This window comes from Dreissena polymorpha, chromosome 7, assembly GCF_020536995.1.
Source record: "Dreissena polymorpha isolate Duluth1 chromosome 7, UMN_Dpol_1.0, whole genome shotgun sequence".
In the NCBI taxonomy this organism is placed as follows: domain Eukaryota; kingdom Metazoa; phylum Mollusca; class Bivalvia; order Myida; family Dreissenidae; genus Dreissena; species Dreissena polymorpha.
Window position 1 is genome coordinate 44585001 of NC_068361.1, and position 19153 is coordinate 44604153.

General features: G+C 43.5%; 1 protein-coding gene across 12 annotated transcripts in view; it reads right to left on the bottom strand.

Annotated features, from left to right (window-relative positions):
* Positions 1–18816, bottom strand: part of LOC127839428 (F-box/LRR-repeat protein 4-like) — a 223192-nt gene extending 204376 nt beyond the window's left edge. For 9 of the 12 annotated variants that reach the window (XR_008030341.1, XR_008030345.1, XR_008030346.1 and 6 more), the window contains exons 1-9: positions 18193–18692; positions 17803–17981; positions 17099–17263; positions 15406–15496; positions 13311–13440; positions 12114–12212; positions 10850–10980; positions 9529–9632; positions 6516–6586 (exon numbers count right to left, since the gene is read on the bottom strand). Coding sequence is in view for 4 of the 12 variants with exons in the window: in XM_052367792.1 (XP_052223752.1) it covers positions 6516–6586; positions 9529–9632; positions 10850–10980; positions 12114–12212; positions 13311–13440; positions 15406–15496; positions 17099–17254 (782 nt within the window). In the remaining 8 variants the exon portion in view is untranslated. Of the gene's footprint in view, positions 1–6515; positions 6587–9528; positions 9633–10849; positions 10981–12113; positions 12213–13310; positions 13441–15405; positions 15497–17098; positions 17264–17802; positions 17982–18192 lie in introns of all 12 variants that reach the window. The other 3 variants (XR_008030342.1, XR_008030343.1, XR_008030344.1) reach the window with 3 other exon arrangements.
* Between the last annotated feature and the right edge of the window lie 337 nt (positions 18817–19153).

Consider the following 19153-nt stretch of genomic DNA (forward strand, 5'->3'; position numbering starts at 1 on the left):
ATGACACAGGGACAGCAGGTCCAGTAGACTCACTGCCTACCTACAGGTCTGGGTGACATGACACAGGGACAGCAGGTCCAGTAGACTCACTTCCTACCTACAGGTCCGAGCGACATGACACAGGGACAGGAGGTCCAGTAGACTCACTGCCTACCTATAGGTCTGGGTGACATGACACAGGGACAGCAGGTCCAGTAGACTCACTACCTACCTACAGGTCTGGGCGACACAACACAGGGACAGGAGGTCCAGTAGACTCACTGCCTACCTACAAGTCTGGGTGACATGACACAGGGACAGGAGGTCTAGTAGACTCAATACCTACCTACAGGTCTGGGTGACACAACACAGGGACAGGAGGTCCAGTAGACTCACTGCCTACCTACAAGTCTGGGTGACATGACACAGGGACAGCAGGTCTAGTAGACTCAATACCTACCTACAGGTCTGGGTGACACAACACAGGGACAGCAGGTCCAGTAGACTCACTACCTACCTACAGGTCTGGGCGACATGACACAAGGACAGCAGGTCCAGTAGACTCACTACCTACCTACAGGTCTGGGTGACACAACACAGGGACAGAAGGTCAAGTAGGCTCACTACCTACCTACAGGTCTGGGCGACATGACAAGGACAGCAGGTTCAGTAGACTCACTATCTATCTAAGGTCTGGGCGACATGACACAGGGACAGAAGGTCCAGTAGGCTCACTACCTACCTACAGGTCTGGGTGACATGACACAAGGACAGCAGGTCCAGTAGACTCACTACCTACCTACAGGTCTGGGCGACACCACACATAGGGACAGCAGGTCCAGTAGGCTCACTACATACCTACAGGTCTGGGCGACATGACACATAGTGACAGCAGGTCCAGTAGGCTCAATACCTACCTACAGGTTTGGGTGTCATGACACAGGGACAGCAGGTCCAGTAGGCTCACTACCTACCTACAGGTCTGGGCGACATGACACACAGGGACAGCAGGTCCAGTAGGCTCACTACCTACCTACAGGTCTGGGCGACATGACACAGGGACAGCAGGTCCAGTAGACTCACTACCTACATGTACCTACAGGTCTGGGGGACACCACACAGGGACAGCAGGTCCAGTTAGCGCACTACCTACATGTACCTACAGGTCTGGGCGACATGACACATAGTGACAGCAGGTCCAGTAGGCTCAATACCTACCTAGAGGTTTGGGTGACATGACACAGGGACAGCAGGTCCAGTAGGCTCACTACCTACCTACAGGTCTGGGCAACATGACACACAGGGACAGGAGGTCCAGTAGACTCACTGCCTACCTACAGGTCTGGGCGACATGACACAGGGACAGCAGGTCCAGTAGACTCACTACCTACCTGCAGGTCCGGGAACATGACACAGGGACAGCAGGTCCAGTAGACTCACTGCCTACCTACAGGTCTGGGTGACATGACACAGGGACAGCAGGTCCAGTAGACTCACTACCTACCTACAGGTCTGGACGACACAACACAGGGACAGGAGGTCCAGTAGACTCACTGCCTACCTACAAGTCTGGGTGACATGACACAGGGACAGCAGGTCTAGCAGACTCAATACCTACGTACAGGTCTGGGTGACACAACACAGGGACAGCAGGTCCAGTAGACTCACTACCTACCTACAGGTCTGGGCGACATGACACAGGGACAGCAGATCCAGTAGACTCACTACCTACCTACAGGTCTGGGCGACACGACACAGGGACAGTAGGTCAAGCAGGCTCACTACCTACCTACAGGTCTGGGCGACATGACACAGGGACAGCATGTCCAGTAGACTCATTACCAACCTACAGGTCTGGGTGACATGACACAGGGACAGCAGGTCCAGTAGACTCACTGCCTACCTACAGGTCTGGGTGACATGACACAGGGACAGCAGGTGCAGTAGACTCACTACCTACCAACAGGTCTGGACGACACAACACAGGGACAGGAGGTCCAGTAGACTCACTGCCTACCTACAAGTCTGGGTGACATGACACAGGGACAGCAGGTCTAGTAGACTCAATACCTACGTACAGGTCTGGGTGACACAACACAGGGACAGCAGGTCCAGTAGACTCACTACCTACCTACAGGTCTGGGCGACATGACACAGGGACAGCAGGTCCAGTAGACTCACTACCTACCTACAGGTCTGGGCGACACGACACAGGGACAGTAAGTCAAGCAGGCTCACTACCTACCTACAGGTCTTGGCGACATGACACAGGGACAGCATGTCCAGTAGACTCATTACCTACCTACAGGTCTGGGTGACATGACACAGGGACAGCAGGTCCAGTAGACTCACTGCCTACCTACAGGTCTGGGCGACATGACACAGGGACAGCAGGTCCAGTAGACTCATTACCTACCTACAGGTCTGGGTGACATGACACAGGGACAGCAGGTCCAGTAGACTCACTGCCTACCTACAGGTCTGGGCGACATGACACAGGGAGAGCAGGTCCAGTAGACTCACTGCTTACCTACAGGTTTGGGTGACATGACACAGGGACAGCAGGTACAGTAGACTCACTACATACTTACAGGTCTGGGTGACACGACACACAGGGACAGCAGGTCCAGTAGACTCACTACCTACCAACAGGTCTGGGCGACATGACACAGGGACAGGAGGTCCAGTAGACTCACTGCCTACCTACAGGTCTAGGTGACATGACACAGGGACAGCAGGTCCAGTAGACTCACTACCTACCTAGAGGTCTGGGCAACATGACACAGGGACAGGAGGTCCAGTAGACTCACTGCCTACCTACAGGTCTGGGTGACATGACACAGGGACAGCAGGTCCAGTAGACTCACTACCTACCTACAGGTCTGGGCGACACAACACAGGTACAGGAGGTCCAGTAGACTCACTGCCTACCTACAAGTCTGGGTGACATGACACAGGGAAAGCAGGTCTAGTAGACTCAATACCTACCTACAGGTCTGGGTGACACAACACAGGGACAGCAGGTCCAGTAGACTCACTACCTACCTACAGGTCTGGGCGACATGAAACAAGGACAGCAGGTCCAGTAGACTCACTACCTACCTACAGGTCTGGGCGACACGACACAGGGACAGCAGGTCAAGTAGGCTCACTACCTACCTACAGGTCTGGGCGACATGACAAGGACAGCAGGTTCAGTAGACTCTCTATCTATCTAAGGTCTGGGCGACATGACACAGGGACAGCAGGTCAAGCAGGCTCACTACCTACCTACAGGTCTGGGCGACATGACACAGGGACAGAAGGTCCAGTAGACTCATTACCTACCTACAGGTCTGGGTGACATGACACAGGGACAGCAGGTCCAGTAGACTCACTGCCTACCTACAGGTCTGGGCGACATGACACAGGGACAGCAGGTCCAGTAGACTCACTACCTACCTACAGGTCTGGGTGAAATGACACAGGGACAGCAGGTCCAGTAGACTCACTGCTTACCTACAGGTCTGGGTGACATGACACAGGGACAGCAAGTCCAGTAGACTCACTACCTACCTACAGGTATGGGCGACATGACACATAGTGACAGCAGTTCCAGTAGGCTCACTACCTACCTACAGGTCTGGGCGACATGACACACAGGGACAGCAGGTCCAGTAGGCTCACTACCTACCTACAGGTCTGGGCGACATGACACAGGGACAGCAGGTCCAGTAGACTCACTACCTACCTACAGGTCTGGGTGAAATGACACAGGGACAGCAGGTCCAGTAGACTCACTGCTTCCTACAGGTTTGGGTGACATGACACAGAGACAGCAGGTCCAGTAGACTCACTACATACTTACAGGTCTGGGTGACACGACACACAGGGACAGCAGGTCCAGTAGACTCACTACCTACCAACAGGTCTGGGCGACATGACACAGGGACAGGAGGCCCAGTAGACTCACTGCCTACCTACAGGTTTAGGTGACATGACACAGGGACAGCAGGTCCAGTAGACTCACTACCTACCTAGAGGTCTGGGCAACATGACACAGGGACAGGAGGTCCAGTAGACTCACTGCCTACCTACAGGTCTGGGTGACATGACACAGGGACAGCAGGTCCAGTAGACTCACTACCTACCTACATGTCTGGGCGACACAACACAGGGACAGGAGGTCCAGTAGACTCACTGCCTACCTACAAGTCTGGGTGACATGACACAGGGACAGCAGGTCTAGTAGACTCAATACCTACCTACAGGTCTGGGTGACACAACACAGGGACAGCAGGTCCAGTTGACTCACTACCTACCTACAGGTCTGGGCGACATGAAACAAGGACAGCAGGTCCAGTAGACTCACTACCTACCTACAGGTCTGGGCGACACGACACAGGGACAGCAGGTCAAGTAGGCTCACTACCTACCTACAGGTCTGGGCGACATGACAAGGACAGCAGGTTCAGTAGACTCACTACCTACCTACAGGTCTGGGCGACACGACACAGGGACAGCAGGTCCAGTAGACTCACTACCTACCTACAGGTCTGGGTGAAATGACAAGGACAGCAGGTCCAGTAGACTCACTACCTACCTACAGGTCTGGGCGACATGACACAGGGACAGCAGGTCCAATAGGCTCACTGACTACCTACAGGTCTGGGTGAAATGACAAGGACAGCAGGTTCAGTAGACTCACTACCTACCTACAGGTCTGGGCGACATGAAACAAGGACAGGAGGTCCAGTAGGCTCACTACCTACCTACAGGTCTGGGTGAAATGACAAGGACAGCAGGTTCAGTAGACTCACTACCTACCTACAGGTCTGGGCGACATAAAACAAGGACAGCAGGTCCAGTAGACTCACTACCTACCTACAAGGTCTGGGCGACACGACACAGGGACAGCAGGTTCAGTAGGCTCACTACCTACCAACAGGTCTGGGCGACATGACACAGGGACAGCAGGTCCAGTAGACTCACTACCTACCTACAGGTCTGGGCGACACGACACAGGGACAGCAGGTCCAGTAGACTCACTACCTACCTACAGGTCTGGGCGACACGACACAGGGACAGCAGGTCCAGTAGACTCACTACCTACCTACAGGTCTGGGCGACACGACACAGGGACAGCAGGTCCAGTAGACTCACTACCTACCTACAGGTCTGGGCGACATGACACAGGGACAGCAGGTCCAGTAGGCTCACTGACTACCTACAGGTCTGGGCGACATGACACACAGGGACAGCAAGTCCAGTAGACTCACTACCTACCTACAGGTCTGGGCGACATGACACATAGTGACAGCAGGTCCAGTAGGCTCACTACCTACCTACAGGTCTGGGCGACATGACACATAGTGACAGCAGGTCCAGTAGGCTCACTACCTACCTACAGGTCTGGATGACATGACACACAGGGACAGCAGGTCCAGTAGGCTCACTACCTACCTACAGGTCTGGGCGACATGACAAGGACAGCAGGTTCAGTAGACTCACTACCTACCTACAGGTCTGGGTGACACAACACAGGGACAGAAGGTCAAGTAGGCTCACTACCTACCTACAGGTCTGGGCGACATGACAAGGACAGCAGGTTCAGTAGACTTACTATCTATCTAAGGTCTGGGCGACATGACACAGGGACAGCAGGTCCAGTAGACTCACTACCTACCTTCAGGTCTGGGTGACATGACACAGGGACAGCAAGTCCAGTAGACTCACTACCTACCTACAGGTCTGGGCGACATGACACATAGTGACAGCAGGTCCAGTAGGCTCACTACCTACCTACAGGTCTGGGCGACATGACACACAGGGACAGCAGGTCCAGTAGGCTCACTACCTACCTACAGGTCTGGGCGACATGACACAGGGACAGCAGGTCCAGTAGACTCACTACCTACCTACAGGTCTGGGCGACATGACACAGGGACAGCAGGTCCAGTAGACTCACTACCTACCTACAGGTCTGGGCGACATGACACAGGGACAGCAGGTCCAGTAGGCTCACTGACTACCTACAGGTCTGGGCGACATGACACACAGGGACAGCAAGTCCAGTAGACTCACTACCTACCTACAGGTCTGGGCGACATGACACATAGTGACAGCAGGTCCAGTAGGCTCACTACCTACCTACAGGTCTGGGCGACATGACACATAGTGACAGCAGGTCCAGTAGGCTCACTACCTACCTACAGGTCTCGGCGACATGACACACAGGGACAGCAGGTCCAGTAGGCTCACTGCCTACCTACAGGTCTGGGCGACATGAAACAGGGACAGCAGGTCCAGTAGACTCACTACCTACCTACAGGTCTGGGCGACATGAAACAGGGACAGCAGGTCCAGTAGGCTCACTACATACCTATAGGTCTGTGTGACACGACACACAGGGACAGCAGGTCCAGTAGGCTCACTACCTACCTACAGGTCTGGGCGACATGACACACAGGCACAGCAGGTCCAGTAGGCTCACTACCTACCTACAGGTCTGGGTGACATGACACAGGGACAGCAGGTCCAGTAGACTCACTACCTACCTACAGGTCTGGGCGACACAACAGAGGGACAGCAGGTCAAGTAGGCTCAGTATCAGCTGAATCACTTCGTCCTGCGGGCAAATACAGACAAAAATAACCCTCACAAGAAAATCATTAATTTGTTCAATAATACATGTACAAGGAATGCCATTGCCATAATCACATAACCACATGAAGATTAGCAATACATATTTGTTCATGTTCACTGAACATTTCTTGAACATTTCTGGCAAATGCATTCTTAATGTTATATATTGACATTAACAACATAAGAATACAATCATCTGGCCCAGTGCTTCAATTCTGTTTATGATTGTTAAAAACTACCCATGTGCAGTTTCTACTATTATGCAAGCATATCAAACTAAGGGCATACCATACATGTTTGGACCACTTCTTCCATTCTTCCAGATTAAACTGTAGGCCTATCATCAGTAAACTTAGGCAGTATATTCAGGCAGTATAGGCAGTATATTCAGACCATTTAATAAAACAATATTAATATTTTTTACTTTGTAATTTGTGTGCGCTCAATGTTTTTTTTTATTTGCTCAATTCCAACGATCCAATTGTTTATTCATACATTGACATCATTATACCAGACAAATTATAGCTCCCATTTTTTAATAAAGTATATCATTACACAAAACAAATCTTATAATAGCTTTTCAGTGAAAAAATCAGGTTTGGGGAAAAATGAACGCTGCAGACCAAATTAACAAGAGCACCGCCTTGCGGGTGCAGACCGCTCATCTATTTTCTTTTTAAAGGTGAAGGGACTCTCATTTTCAATCACAAAGGAGGGAGGGGTGGAGTGAAGAGGGGTGCATTGTGTGGGGGTGTGGACATTTATTACATTATGTTCCAAAAATGCAAAAAAAAAAGGAGAAAAAAAAATTCGGTTGGTGGGGGGGGGGTGGGGGGGGTGGGGATTCTTGGGTGCGATAGTTGGAGGGTATTTCAAACATAAAATAATAAAAATAAATATTTGTGTTTTTTAACCGTTTAAAAAAAAAATTGGGGGGGGGAGGTGGGGGTATAGTGTGAGGGTGTGGTGGTAATTTGTGAGATGATCTTAAAAAAAAAAAAAAAAAAAAAATTACCGGGGGGGGGGGGGGGGGTGGGGGGTTCGGGTGGGGGGGTGGGGGGAGGGGGGGGATTCTTGGGTGCGATGATGGTTAGACGGTATTTCAAACATAAAATAATAAAAATAAATAGTTTTGTTTTTTAACCGTTTAAAAAAAAAAAATGGGGGAGGGGGTGGGGTGATGGGGGTATAGTGTGAGGGTGTGGTGGTCATTTGTGAGATGATCTTAAAAAAAAAAAAAAAAAAAATGTGGGGGGGGGATTCGGGGGGGGGGGGAAGGGGGGGCACGGGCGATGGTTTGGGTGGAGTCTATTGTGGTATGTCAGGTAAGAGTAGTTTTGTCAAAGTATCAATCAAATCTAATAATAAATAAAGAAGTTATGGCAATTTTAGCAAAATTTAATAATTTGACCTTGAGAGTCAAGGTCATTCAAAGGTCAAGGTAAAATTCAACTTGCCAGGTACAGTAACCTCATGATAGCATGAAAGTATTTGAATAGCCTTGATACTTAAGAAGTAAAGTGGATCGAAACACAAAATTTAACCATATATTCAAAGTTACTTAGTCAAAAAAGGGCCATAATTCCGTAAAAATGACATCCAGAGTTATGCAACTTGTCCTTTTACTGTACCCTTATGACATTTTGCGAGTGTTCCAAGTATGAAAGCAATATCTATGATACTTTAGGGGAAAAGTGGACCAAAACACAAAACTTAACCAAACTTTCAATTTTCTAAGTATAAAGGGCCCATAATTCCATCCAAATGCCAGTCAGAGTTACATAACTTTGCCTGCACAGTCCCCTTACGATAGTTAATAAGTGTTGCAAGTATGAAAGCAATAGCTTTGATACTGTAGGAATAAAGTGGACCTAAACACAAAACATAACAAAATTTTCAATTTTCTAAGTATAAAAAGGGCACATAATTCTGTCAAAATGCCAGTCAGAGTTACATTACTTTGCCTGCACAGTCCCCTTATGATAGTCAGTAAGAGTTTCAAGTATGAAAGCAATAGCTTTGATACTTAAGGAATAAAATGGACCTAAACACAAAACTTAACCAAAATTTTCAATTTTATAAGTATAAAAAGGGCACATAATTCTGTCAAAATGCACGCCAGAGTTATCTAACTTTGCCTGCCCAGTCCCCTCATGATAGTAAGTAAGTGTACCAAGTTTGAATGCAATAGCATTGATACTTTCTGAAAAAAGTGGACCTAAACGCAAAACTTAACCAAAATTTTCAATTTTCTAAGTATAAAAAGGGCACATAATTCAGTCAAAATGCACGCCAGAGTTATCTAACTTTGCCTGCCCAGTCCCCTCATGATAGTAAGTAAGTGTACCAAGTTTGAATGCAATAGCATTGATACTTTCTGAGAAAAGTGGACCTAAACGCAAAACTTAACCGGACGCCAACGCCTACACTGACGCAGACGCCGACGCCAAGGTGATGACAATAGCTCATAATTTTTTTTCAAAAAATAGATGAGCTTATAAAAAAAGATCTGAAGCGCCATATCACTTTGTTGAACTAAACCTCAATGAATATGTAAGAAATTGGTTCCAGTATATATCAGTATACATGACACAAAACATGACTTGTGGCTTTTTACATGCTTGTCATAGTATATTCAAATAAACATAAATCAGTTTCACAAGGCCAATTATTAAAAATTCTTGGCAGTCTCACATTTTGAACACCGACATATACCCAGGTGTCAACTATAGTGAGCCACATTAAAACATTTTATCATTAGGATTATATCTATCAAGTAGTAATATTGTGTTTATGAAGAAGACTTTCCAAATCCATTTGACTTTTCAGGGATAAAACATTTTGTCATTAGGATAATAAAAATTATCTATCAAGTAGCAATAATGTTTTTTATCCAGAAGGGTTTCTAAAGTCATAAGAGCTTACAGGCAGGAGGGAAAACAAGCCACTGTCTGACTGCGTTGGTTCACTGTCGGCGGGAGGTAATGATTGACAGTTGTTAGTTGCCGTGGTTACATCAAGTGGTGGATCTGAGATTACGATTACAACATGTATGTAAATGACAAGAGATTAAACTGAATATGTATTTGATAAGCCTGCACAAGTGTTTACAAGCCACATGCACTATATGCGTGCACTTGAAGTATAGTAGCTATAGTAGTGGTGTACTAGTTCAAGGCGTTTTTTCTTCAATAAAAAGAACCAAAATTTGGCCATATTCTCCACCGCTCCTACATTCTCCTTCCTGCGTTTGCTGGTTTTTCGGTTCTAGGTTCACATACTTATGCCAGGATCTTACGACTGCCCTGCTTGAATCAGAGCTAGGTGGAGAATGGCCACAGAAATAATTCCATGACAAATCCCTACACAAGTAATGTGGCTGGGTCAAGGATCAAACCCGGGATCCCGGAATTTGGAGTCCAGGGCCATACCATCTAAGCTAGCTAGGCCGCACATGGACTAGGTGTGGACTAGAAATGTGTACAAATAATGGATATGGATGCATACTACATATGGAATAGGTGTACACAGGATTTTGACTATGTGTGGACCCAGAGTGCACTACATTGTATACGAGGACTTGGTGTGAACTATATGTTGACTATATAAGCTGCTGTCAACTAGGACATGTTGACACAATCAAAGACCTAGAGAATCTCTAGGTCTTTGACAAAATTAATGGGCATGGACTGTAGAAAACCAACCTCCAAAACTGTACACAACTCTGCGTTAACACTTTTCATAAGGTAAAGTATTCTGTATGACTAAAGTTGTCACAAAGTAGATGTTGTTGCTGTACAACACACTTGATGAAAGACAAACAACAAAAGATCACCATAAGCATTTTCTGCTAAATGAGCTAAAAGGGGAACAATATTGCTTAACTTAAGCTCAGAGTCATAAGCAATTGAATATGGAGTTGAAATGGTACAGCATACACTTTTTAATATCACAAGTAGATGAACTTGCTTTTTGCAATTTTAACGATTGTTGTTTCAGATGAGCTCTTTGGTGTAAACTGTCTAAAGTCTGCCTTGCAACCAGGAGGTCATGGGTTTGAACCCCACTGTGGGAGCCTTTTTTTAGATCTCCCCTTCACACACCAAGTGCTGGTTCTACCCAGGAAAATGGACTCGAGAGCTTTTTAATTATCCTTAGGCTTTGGATGCAATCCAGCTAACATAAATAGGTTTAAACTAGATGTAACAGACATAACAAGATCAGTGACCTGTGTGTGTTTGTTTACCTGAGGTTCTCTTGACGATGACAGTGTCAAGGTTGGTGTAGTAGTCACACATTGAGGTTCCCCTGACATAGACAGCGTCCAGGTTTGTGTAGTAGTCACACATGTCGTGACACACCTCAATACGTAGCAAACTACAAACAAGTACAACATACATTAGCAAACAATATAACACAAGCAATACATGTACTGCATAATTTTTTATAAAATATCTTCATGAAGATTTTCCTACTTAACAACAAGAAGGCAATTTTCATACTTAAAAATAAGAAGGCCATGGGCTCTAAGACCTGAGATCAAAAAGAACTGAACCATTCTGAAAAAGTGCAAGCTGATTCATGATGATTGGACCAAAAAAGGGTCACTGCCTAAATATGACCTTGACCTTTCATATAATTGGCTTCAGGGTGCCAGGGGCGGGCTGAACATACTCAGTAGGGAAGGGGCAGGGTGCCAGGGGTGGGCTGAACACACTCAGAAGGGAAGGGGGCAGGTTGCCAGGGTTGGGCTAAACACACTCAGGAGGGAAGGGGCAGGGTGTCAGTGGCAGACTGAACATACTCAGTAGGGAATGGGGCAGGGTGCCAGGGGCGGGCTGAACATACTCAGTAGGGAAGGGGCAGGGTGTCAGTGTCAGACTGAACATACTCAGTAGGGAAGGGGCAGGGTGCCTGGGGCAGGGTGCCAGGGGCAGACTGAACATACTCAGTAGGGAAGGGGTAGGGTGCCAGGGGAAGACTGAACATACTCAGTAGGGAAGGGGCAGGATGCCAGAGGTGGGCTGAACATACTCAGAAGGAAAGGGGCAGGGTGCCAGGGGCAGATTGAACATACTCAGTAGGGAAGGGGCAGGGTGTCAGTGGCAGACTGAACATACTCAGTACGGAAGGGGCAGGGTGCCAAGGGCAGACTAAACATACTCAGAAGGGAAGAGGCAGAGTGCCAGGGGCGGGCTGAACATACTCAGTAGGAAAGGGGCAGGATGCCAGGGGCGGACTGAACATACTCAGTAGGGAAGGGGCAAGGTGCCAGGGGCAGACTGTACATACTCAGAAGGGAAGGGGGCAGGGTGCCAGGGGAGGGCTGAACATACTCAGAAGGGAAGGGGCAGGATGCCAGGGGCGGGCTGAACATACTCAGTAGGGAAGGGGCAGGGTGCCAGGGGTAGACTGAACATACTCAGTAGGGAATGGGGCAGGGTGCCAGGGGCAGACTGTACATACTCAGTAGGGAAGGGGGCAGGTTGTCAGGGGCAGACTGAACATACTCAGTAGGGAAGGGGCAGGGTGCCAGGGGTGGGCTGAACACCCTTGCCACAGGGGCCACTCTACTAGGGCTTCCACTCCATAACGTCTTCCAGCGGCACCTGAAACACCAACAGAAAATGTACAATACAATATAAGGGGAAATCTCATGACTGTAACAAATGCACAGCATACATACTGTTTTATGGAACACCTGTAAGTCCATAACTATTGAAATGGTTATAAAAACCGCTGCTTTTAACAGTCCTTATTGATACATGAGAGAGTGCTTTCAGAGAGAAATCAATTCACTATCATACTTCTGGGACAGCCATGTTAGGTCAAGAATTTCACAAAGCAATCATTATCTGTTTTAACTACAAATGTAATCATTCTTATATTTTTTATTTATGACAGATTGTAACTAAATTAACCACTTAATTTCCAGCTAAAACATCTTAAAGATATGCTCTACACAAAATAAACTTGCAACAATATAATAAAAAGTAATTACTTTAACAAAAGGGCCAAGATTGCACTAGATCACTGAGCTGTACGGAGTGTGGTCAGGTTCGAACAGTTTGCAGTTTTTGGAAAGATTTTTAAAATTATTAGTTTATTAGTCTATCTAAATCATATGACATCTGGGTTTCAGCCAGTTTAGACTACAAGAGCATGATTTGAACTTGGTCGAGGACCACTTAACAATATTACACACTAAATATTAAACACCTGACCTTTGTGGTTCTGGATAAGGCCATTCTTACAGTTATTTGCTGCATAAATCTAAATAAATCATATGAATACTGAGGCGTGGCCAGCTTTAAAATGGCCAAAAGATGATCTAATACACCAAATATTAAGAGTTTAGGCCTTGTGATTTTAGAAAAGGGAGATTTTCTAAGTTATTTTTAATATCAATCTATATAAATCATGTGACCCCTGGGGCCTGGCCAGTTGTGGCATGGTTTGTATAATCTTTGTAGAGTCAATTATACACACCAAACATTAAGCCCCTCACCCTTTTGGCAAGCTTACCTACATAGCTTACCTACAGAGCTTACCTACAGAGCTTACCTACATAACTTACCTACAGAGCTTACCTACATAGCTTACCTACATAGCTTACCTACAGAGCTTACCTACATAACTTTCCTACATAGCTTACCTACAGAGCTTTCCTACAGAGCTTACCTACAGAGCTTACCTACAGAGCTTACCTACATAGTCCTGTGTCCACATCTGTTTCGCCATCATAATCACAGGCCAGTATTCTCACCACACAGCCAGGGTTGTAGGTCTCATAAATCCGCACCTCAAGAGGATATATCTTCTCAGGAAATGCCAGCTCTGTGAACAATAAACACATGCAATTCTTGAAACAAGAGGAACATGGCAGCCCTTAAAAACTCACCAGAGTTCATGGACACCAATCATTGAAGACATGGCCTGATGATCTGGTTTTTTACTCCACTTAGTCAAGATTCAAAGACGGCCTTCTTTTTGTCGAGATAAACATTCTTACCAAGTTTCATCAAGACTGAGTCATACAAGTTGCCTCTACAGTGGTCAAAAGATTTTTCTAAGATATGATAAGGTGAACTTATTTCTAGATGCACATGCCCAGATTTGTAACTCAGCCTAGATAGCCCTTGAGAGCTATGGATACATTACACTTAAAATGAAGTCTGCATATCCCAAACATTGTATTTGACCATTCATGATTAAAAAAAGATAAATTGACAGTCAAGACAATCCATTTTTAAATGGCCAAATTTAACTATTGAAAATTTACACATTTACTTCTCTTATGGTGGATATTTGCGGCAAGTTATTCTAATAAAAATGCATGATTAATCATGAAGATACCATCTCTTTTATTGGTAAATTATTAACTTTGACCTCGCAACATTTTACGTTTGACCTATAAATGTGATGTTGAATTGTAAGGTAGAGAGATGGGTATTACATGCCACAATCATCTCCTGATGGTAATTGCTTGTTATCAGTTATAATGAAAATGCATGGTGCATGACAAAGTTACAGTTTGAAAAAGCTGTTTTATGGTCAACTTTAAGTTTTGACCTCAGTGTGACCTTCACCTTTAAAGTACCGCGACGCGTGTGACATGTAACAAGCCATCTTCTTATTGTGGTCTGTTGTGGTATTTTATTTAAAAATTGCATGATTAATGACAGATCTTTTCTGACCATGTTGTCAGCATTTAATAATTGACATCAAGTGTGACCTTGATCTTTGAGGTAGTGAGATGTGCGATGCACACAACACGTCACCTTGTGATGGCGAACATTTGTGGTCGTTTATTTTAAATTGCAAAGTTATAGTCCTGACAAGCTTGGACACACAAACAAACACGAATATATTTAGTTGTGCCCCCCATTGATAGGATACCTGTATTAGATTTCAAGATATTCTCTGGAAAAGACATCCAACTTCAGGTCTTCCAAAAAGCCAAACAGGCAGCATTAAACGAATATATTAATCCTTTAAAATTTTCTTTGTGCAGGGGATATACTATAAAACCATTAAATTTCGTGTGGTACGAATTTTCGTGGATTTTGTTGGTCCGCTGAACCACGAATTCAAGTACCAACGATTACTTATACATTTTTAATCCGAAATCGGTCATTTGCAAATGTCATTTCCGACATTTTCTTTTGTTGTCGGTTATCCGAGATATTGCTTTTTGCAATAGTATAAGTCTTTGGTAAACATTACTTCACTTTAATAGGTCACATTACACTATATTTATGAGTTTTTCTTTTTTTAATCATCATCGTTAATGTACGTTTTATTCATCATGGTTAATAAATATAATACATAGCAGTTAACAGTTTATCACATATGTCAATTAGTGCCAATTAAAGTTAAAAGAGATATAACAGTTTTCAAACGTGTATTTTGGGGATCTTATTACTCAATTGTTACTACTAGGGGACCGATTGCGCCGAGAATTGCAAATAATGTCAAAACAACATTGATGGCAATTAGCGAGTGGGGACCCACAAGTGCGCCGCTTTATCGCTCCTATCGACAACTATCGGCAACACTTTCATTCTTCAGTGCACATTTACCTCAAGTCTTGCTGTCAACACAGATAAGCAGATTATGCTTTGTTAATTACTCTGGTTGTTTTAATAAAAGCTCTATTATTATGATGGTCAGTATTCCCTGAAAATTTGAAATCCACGAAATTACCTGTCAACGAATTAGTTATTTTTTATTAAACCACGAAATTTCATACCGACGAATTTCTATACATTTACAGTAATAATCCTGGCTACTGGTGTTCACCTATATAATCTTGGCTGCAGAAATCAGGTGGAGTTCTCCTGAAGCCTTCCCTTGCCGAGGGGGCCCTGTGCCACCAGTCCCCATATGTCCGCTGGGAAGGCGGGAAACACACACAGATAATCCAAAGATAACAAGCAGTTGTACCAGTAACAGATAGTTGCCTATTTGGTTAATAACCAGCATGAAATATAAACTATTAACATTTCAATATTTAACTTGAAGAGAAAAGAAATTGACAAATTTTTGGCGTTAAAGTGGGGGATATGTTTCTATGCGTAAAGGGTAGTGTCAACAATTTTTTTTTTTTTTAACACATGAAATTAGTTTATTGACCAACACATTAGAGAATATTGATGATGAAGCTCTTCACATTACATTTAGATGTTTATCAAGAAATAGTCAATGTATATATTACATTTTGTATTACTGTTTAAATTAACAAATAAAATAACTAACTTTTATTTGCTTAAGTGAGGATTGGTCATCAAATCCTTTCTAGAGACATTCTCCTGCTTTCACTGATTCAAGTAGGGCAGATGTATGTTACTAGCACAAGTATGGGCACTAAGCACTGGTAAACCAGCTCTACCAGGAAAAGTGTGAGTTGGTAAAAACTGGTATGATTTATAAAAATGGTGAAAAATCCAACTAAACAAACAAACAACCAAATTATGAACAAATATATTTACAAATATTTTCGTTGATCAGAATTGTTAATGTGCTAGTATGAACAAAATGCATACATTCTTTTCCGAAATGATGACTTTTGTTTTTAATTGTCATTTTGGCAAACTGTGAATAAATCCCTTTAATGCAGGTTAAACATGTATGCAACATTCTGTGATAAAATTCATTAACAGTCTGTTGTTTTTGTCATCGGAGGACACACTGTATTGTGTATTTGTCTTCTGATGAAGATGCTTCAAGTGAGAAACAATAATAAAGGATATAATTTTGGAAAAAAGTGACAACGGTTCAAAGCAGCCAGTATTTTGCAAATGCACTCTTAAAAACTTTAGCACTCTCCAAAACCATTAAGTAACAAGGGACAAAATTGTCACAAAACCAGGTTTTCATTGTGAAAAAAAATCTGATAAAGGGAGAAAACTCAAACTGAACTTTTGAAATGAACAAACAAAATAAACCCCCTTTGTAAGTTTTTTTTTTTTTTAATCTATTTTTAGTCGTGGTCACCTTGACATTGGAGATATTGACGTGATTCTTTCGTGCGACACACCGTCCCATGATGGTGAACAAATGTGCCAAATGATTTTAAAATCTCACAATGAATGACATAGTTATGGCCAGGACAAGCTCATTTATGGCCATTTTTGACCTTGAACTCAAAATGTGACCTTGGAGATATCGACGTAATTATTTCGCGCGACACACCGTCCAATGATGGTGAACAAATGTGCCAAATGATTTTAAAATCTGACAATGAACGACATAGTTATGGCCCGGACAAGCTTGTTCTGCCCGCCCGCCAGCCCGCCAGCCCGCCCGCATTCGCCAATCTAATAACCAGTTTTTTCCTTCGGAAAACCTGGTTAAAAAACAGACAAAAAAGTTTATTAAAGTATGAAATCACATCGTATTATACTTTTAAGACATTTACAAAATTAATATGTTAATGTAAGGCTGCATAAGTAAATAAACAAAAGAAGTATCATGGTGTATATACAGTACTTACAAAGACACAGGACTGTGTGTAGTCTCCATATTTAGGGTAGATTCGACATGGGCCGGCCAAGTTGCTAGCAGTGTATGAGATGCTGACTTCATTGCCGTACTGGGAACTGAAGTCACGTACCTCTGTTGCAACCAAATCTTTGAGCTGAGAGCTCATGATTCCTTTCTGTCAAAATCAAGAAATTTGGTTACACAACATCATGAATGCACAAGAAAATCTTCTGGGAATGAAAGCATCACAATTTACTTTCGACTTTTTTTTTAGTGTTTAAGTTGCATCTATTGTTTGTCATCATTTTAGAAAGATGTATAGATTACAAGAAACTTCACTGCTTCAAAGGGAATTGCAGTAATGTTTCTATTCTCAGCCTGCATAAAATAAAGTTGCGATTGAATCAAGGGATGTGTTTCTTCTTTATTTATTAACTTCCGGGACATGTTAGTGAGACAGGGGGCAATGTAGGTACTTTATTATATTTTTAATAGAAAAATGGAGAAGCAATAACCAAAGACAAGATTTAAAAGTAAACTTGCCTTATTAATAAAAATGATAATAAAAATACTTTCAAATTGGGTCAACTGTTCAGAACTACAAATTAATTCATTTTTGATAGGTAAAACATATACAAATACGTCAGAGAACAAATTTTTCTAAAAGAAGGACCAATAAACGAGGACAATATTTTATTGTAAAAATGCTAATACCAATTTTTATCTGTGTGAATGTTTCTGATGCATTTGTACACGGACTCTAGCTGACATCAATATACGCTCCGTGATTTGTAGTAGGACTGGTATCCAAATTGAGGACTTTGTTTTTCATTAAATTTGAAACTTAAAACTCCTCTTTAGGGGTAGTATTTAAGAACCCGTTCTATTACACACTGAAACACAATAATTAAATCCATTAACTGTAGATAGGTAAATTTTATGCACATAATAAATTAATGTCTCCCTCTTATGGTCAAATAAACATTAATTTATGTCACATACACAATAGAAAAAGATGCTAATTACATGTTTAAAAAGCAAATTTTGAAACAGTTCTTCAAATAGAAAAACTGATAATTATCAGATTGATGAATCATCAATTACAAAGAAATGCTGGATCTATAGCGGGACTCCCCATTCTTGAAGGTACACTTCTAACGGAAATCCCAACACAAGTTCTACATGAGTCATGTGATCAAAAGCCAGTAGTCACTGTATGTTCATAAAACAACAATTTAAGTCAAGATATTTAAAAAAAAAAGAAATTATTTCTGCAACAATGGTTTTCTTGTCTTTACAATATAAAAAAATAATAATAATCAATGTTTTCTCAGTTATTAGTCCTCTTCTGTTATTGTCCATAAATGCCATAAAACATAATTGTAATCTACTAAAGTTGGGAAAATATTATGAAAGAATGAAATATTGTTTATTTTTGCAAGATTCTGTGCTGTGGCTGTGCCTGTGGTTCATTCTTTCGGTGGTGTTTGACTACAACCTGTCAATTTAACTAGTAACGAATAATAAATCATCGTCAGAAAGTCTTAGTTCAGATCCTTGTTTTATGTTTGAACAACGCACAAATGAGTTTTATGTATTTTAAAGTCAGTTTACATCATGATGATAAACACTGTATCTTCGTGTCTGGATCAGCAGACGATTTACCACTCTAGTCGTCTAGATCAGCAGACGATTTTACGGAGATGGTCGATGTATCACGATCATTCGGTACCCCTCGCAGATTATCATAATCGGACTCGTGGACTCGGGAGAAATTCGGGCTGAAAGTAGTCCGCCCACGTGATACCATTCTAAGAATGTTACAACAACAAAAACAATAACAACGATGGCGTCCATAATTCCTGTAGAGTTTGTACTTGCTCTGGCTTCAGAGCATAGAAAATCCCCATTTTCATCTTTGCAAAATGTAAACAACTCGCAAAACCGGCCATGCTTGTTTTTACAATGTAATTTTGATTCGCGTAGGCCCGCGTAGGTAGACCGCAATACCGCTTCCGAAATGTGTATTCATACTATCTCCTTCGAGGTACTTATCCGATGTTTG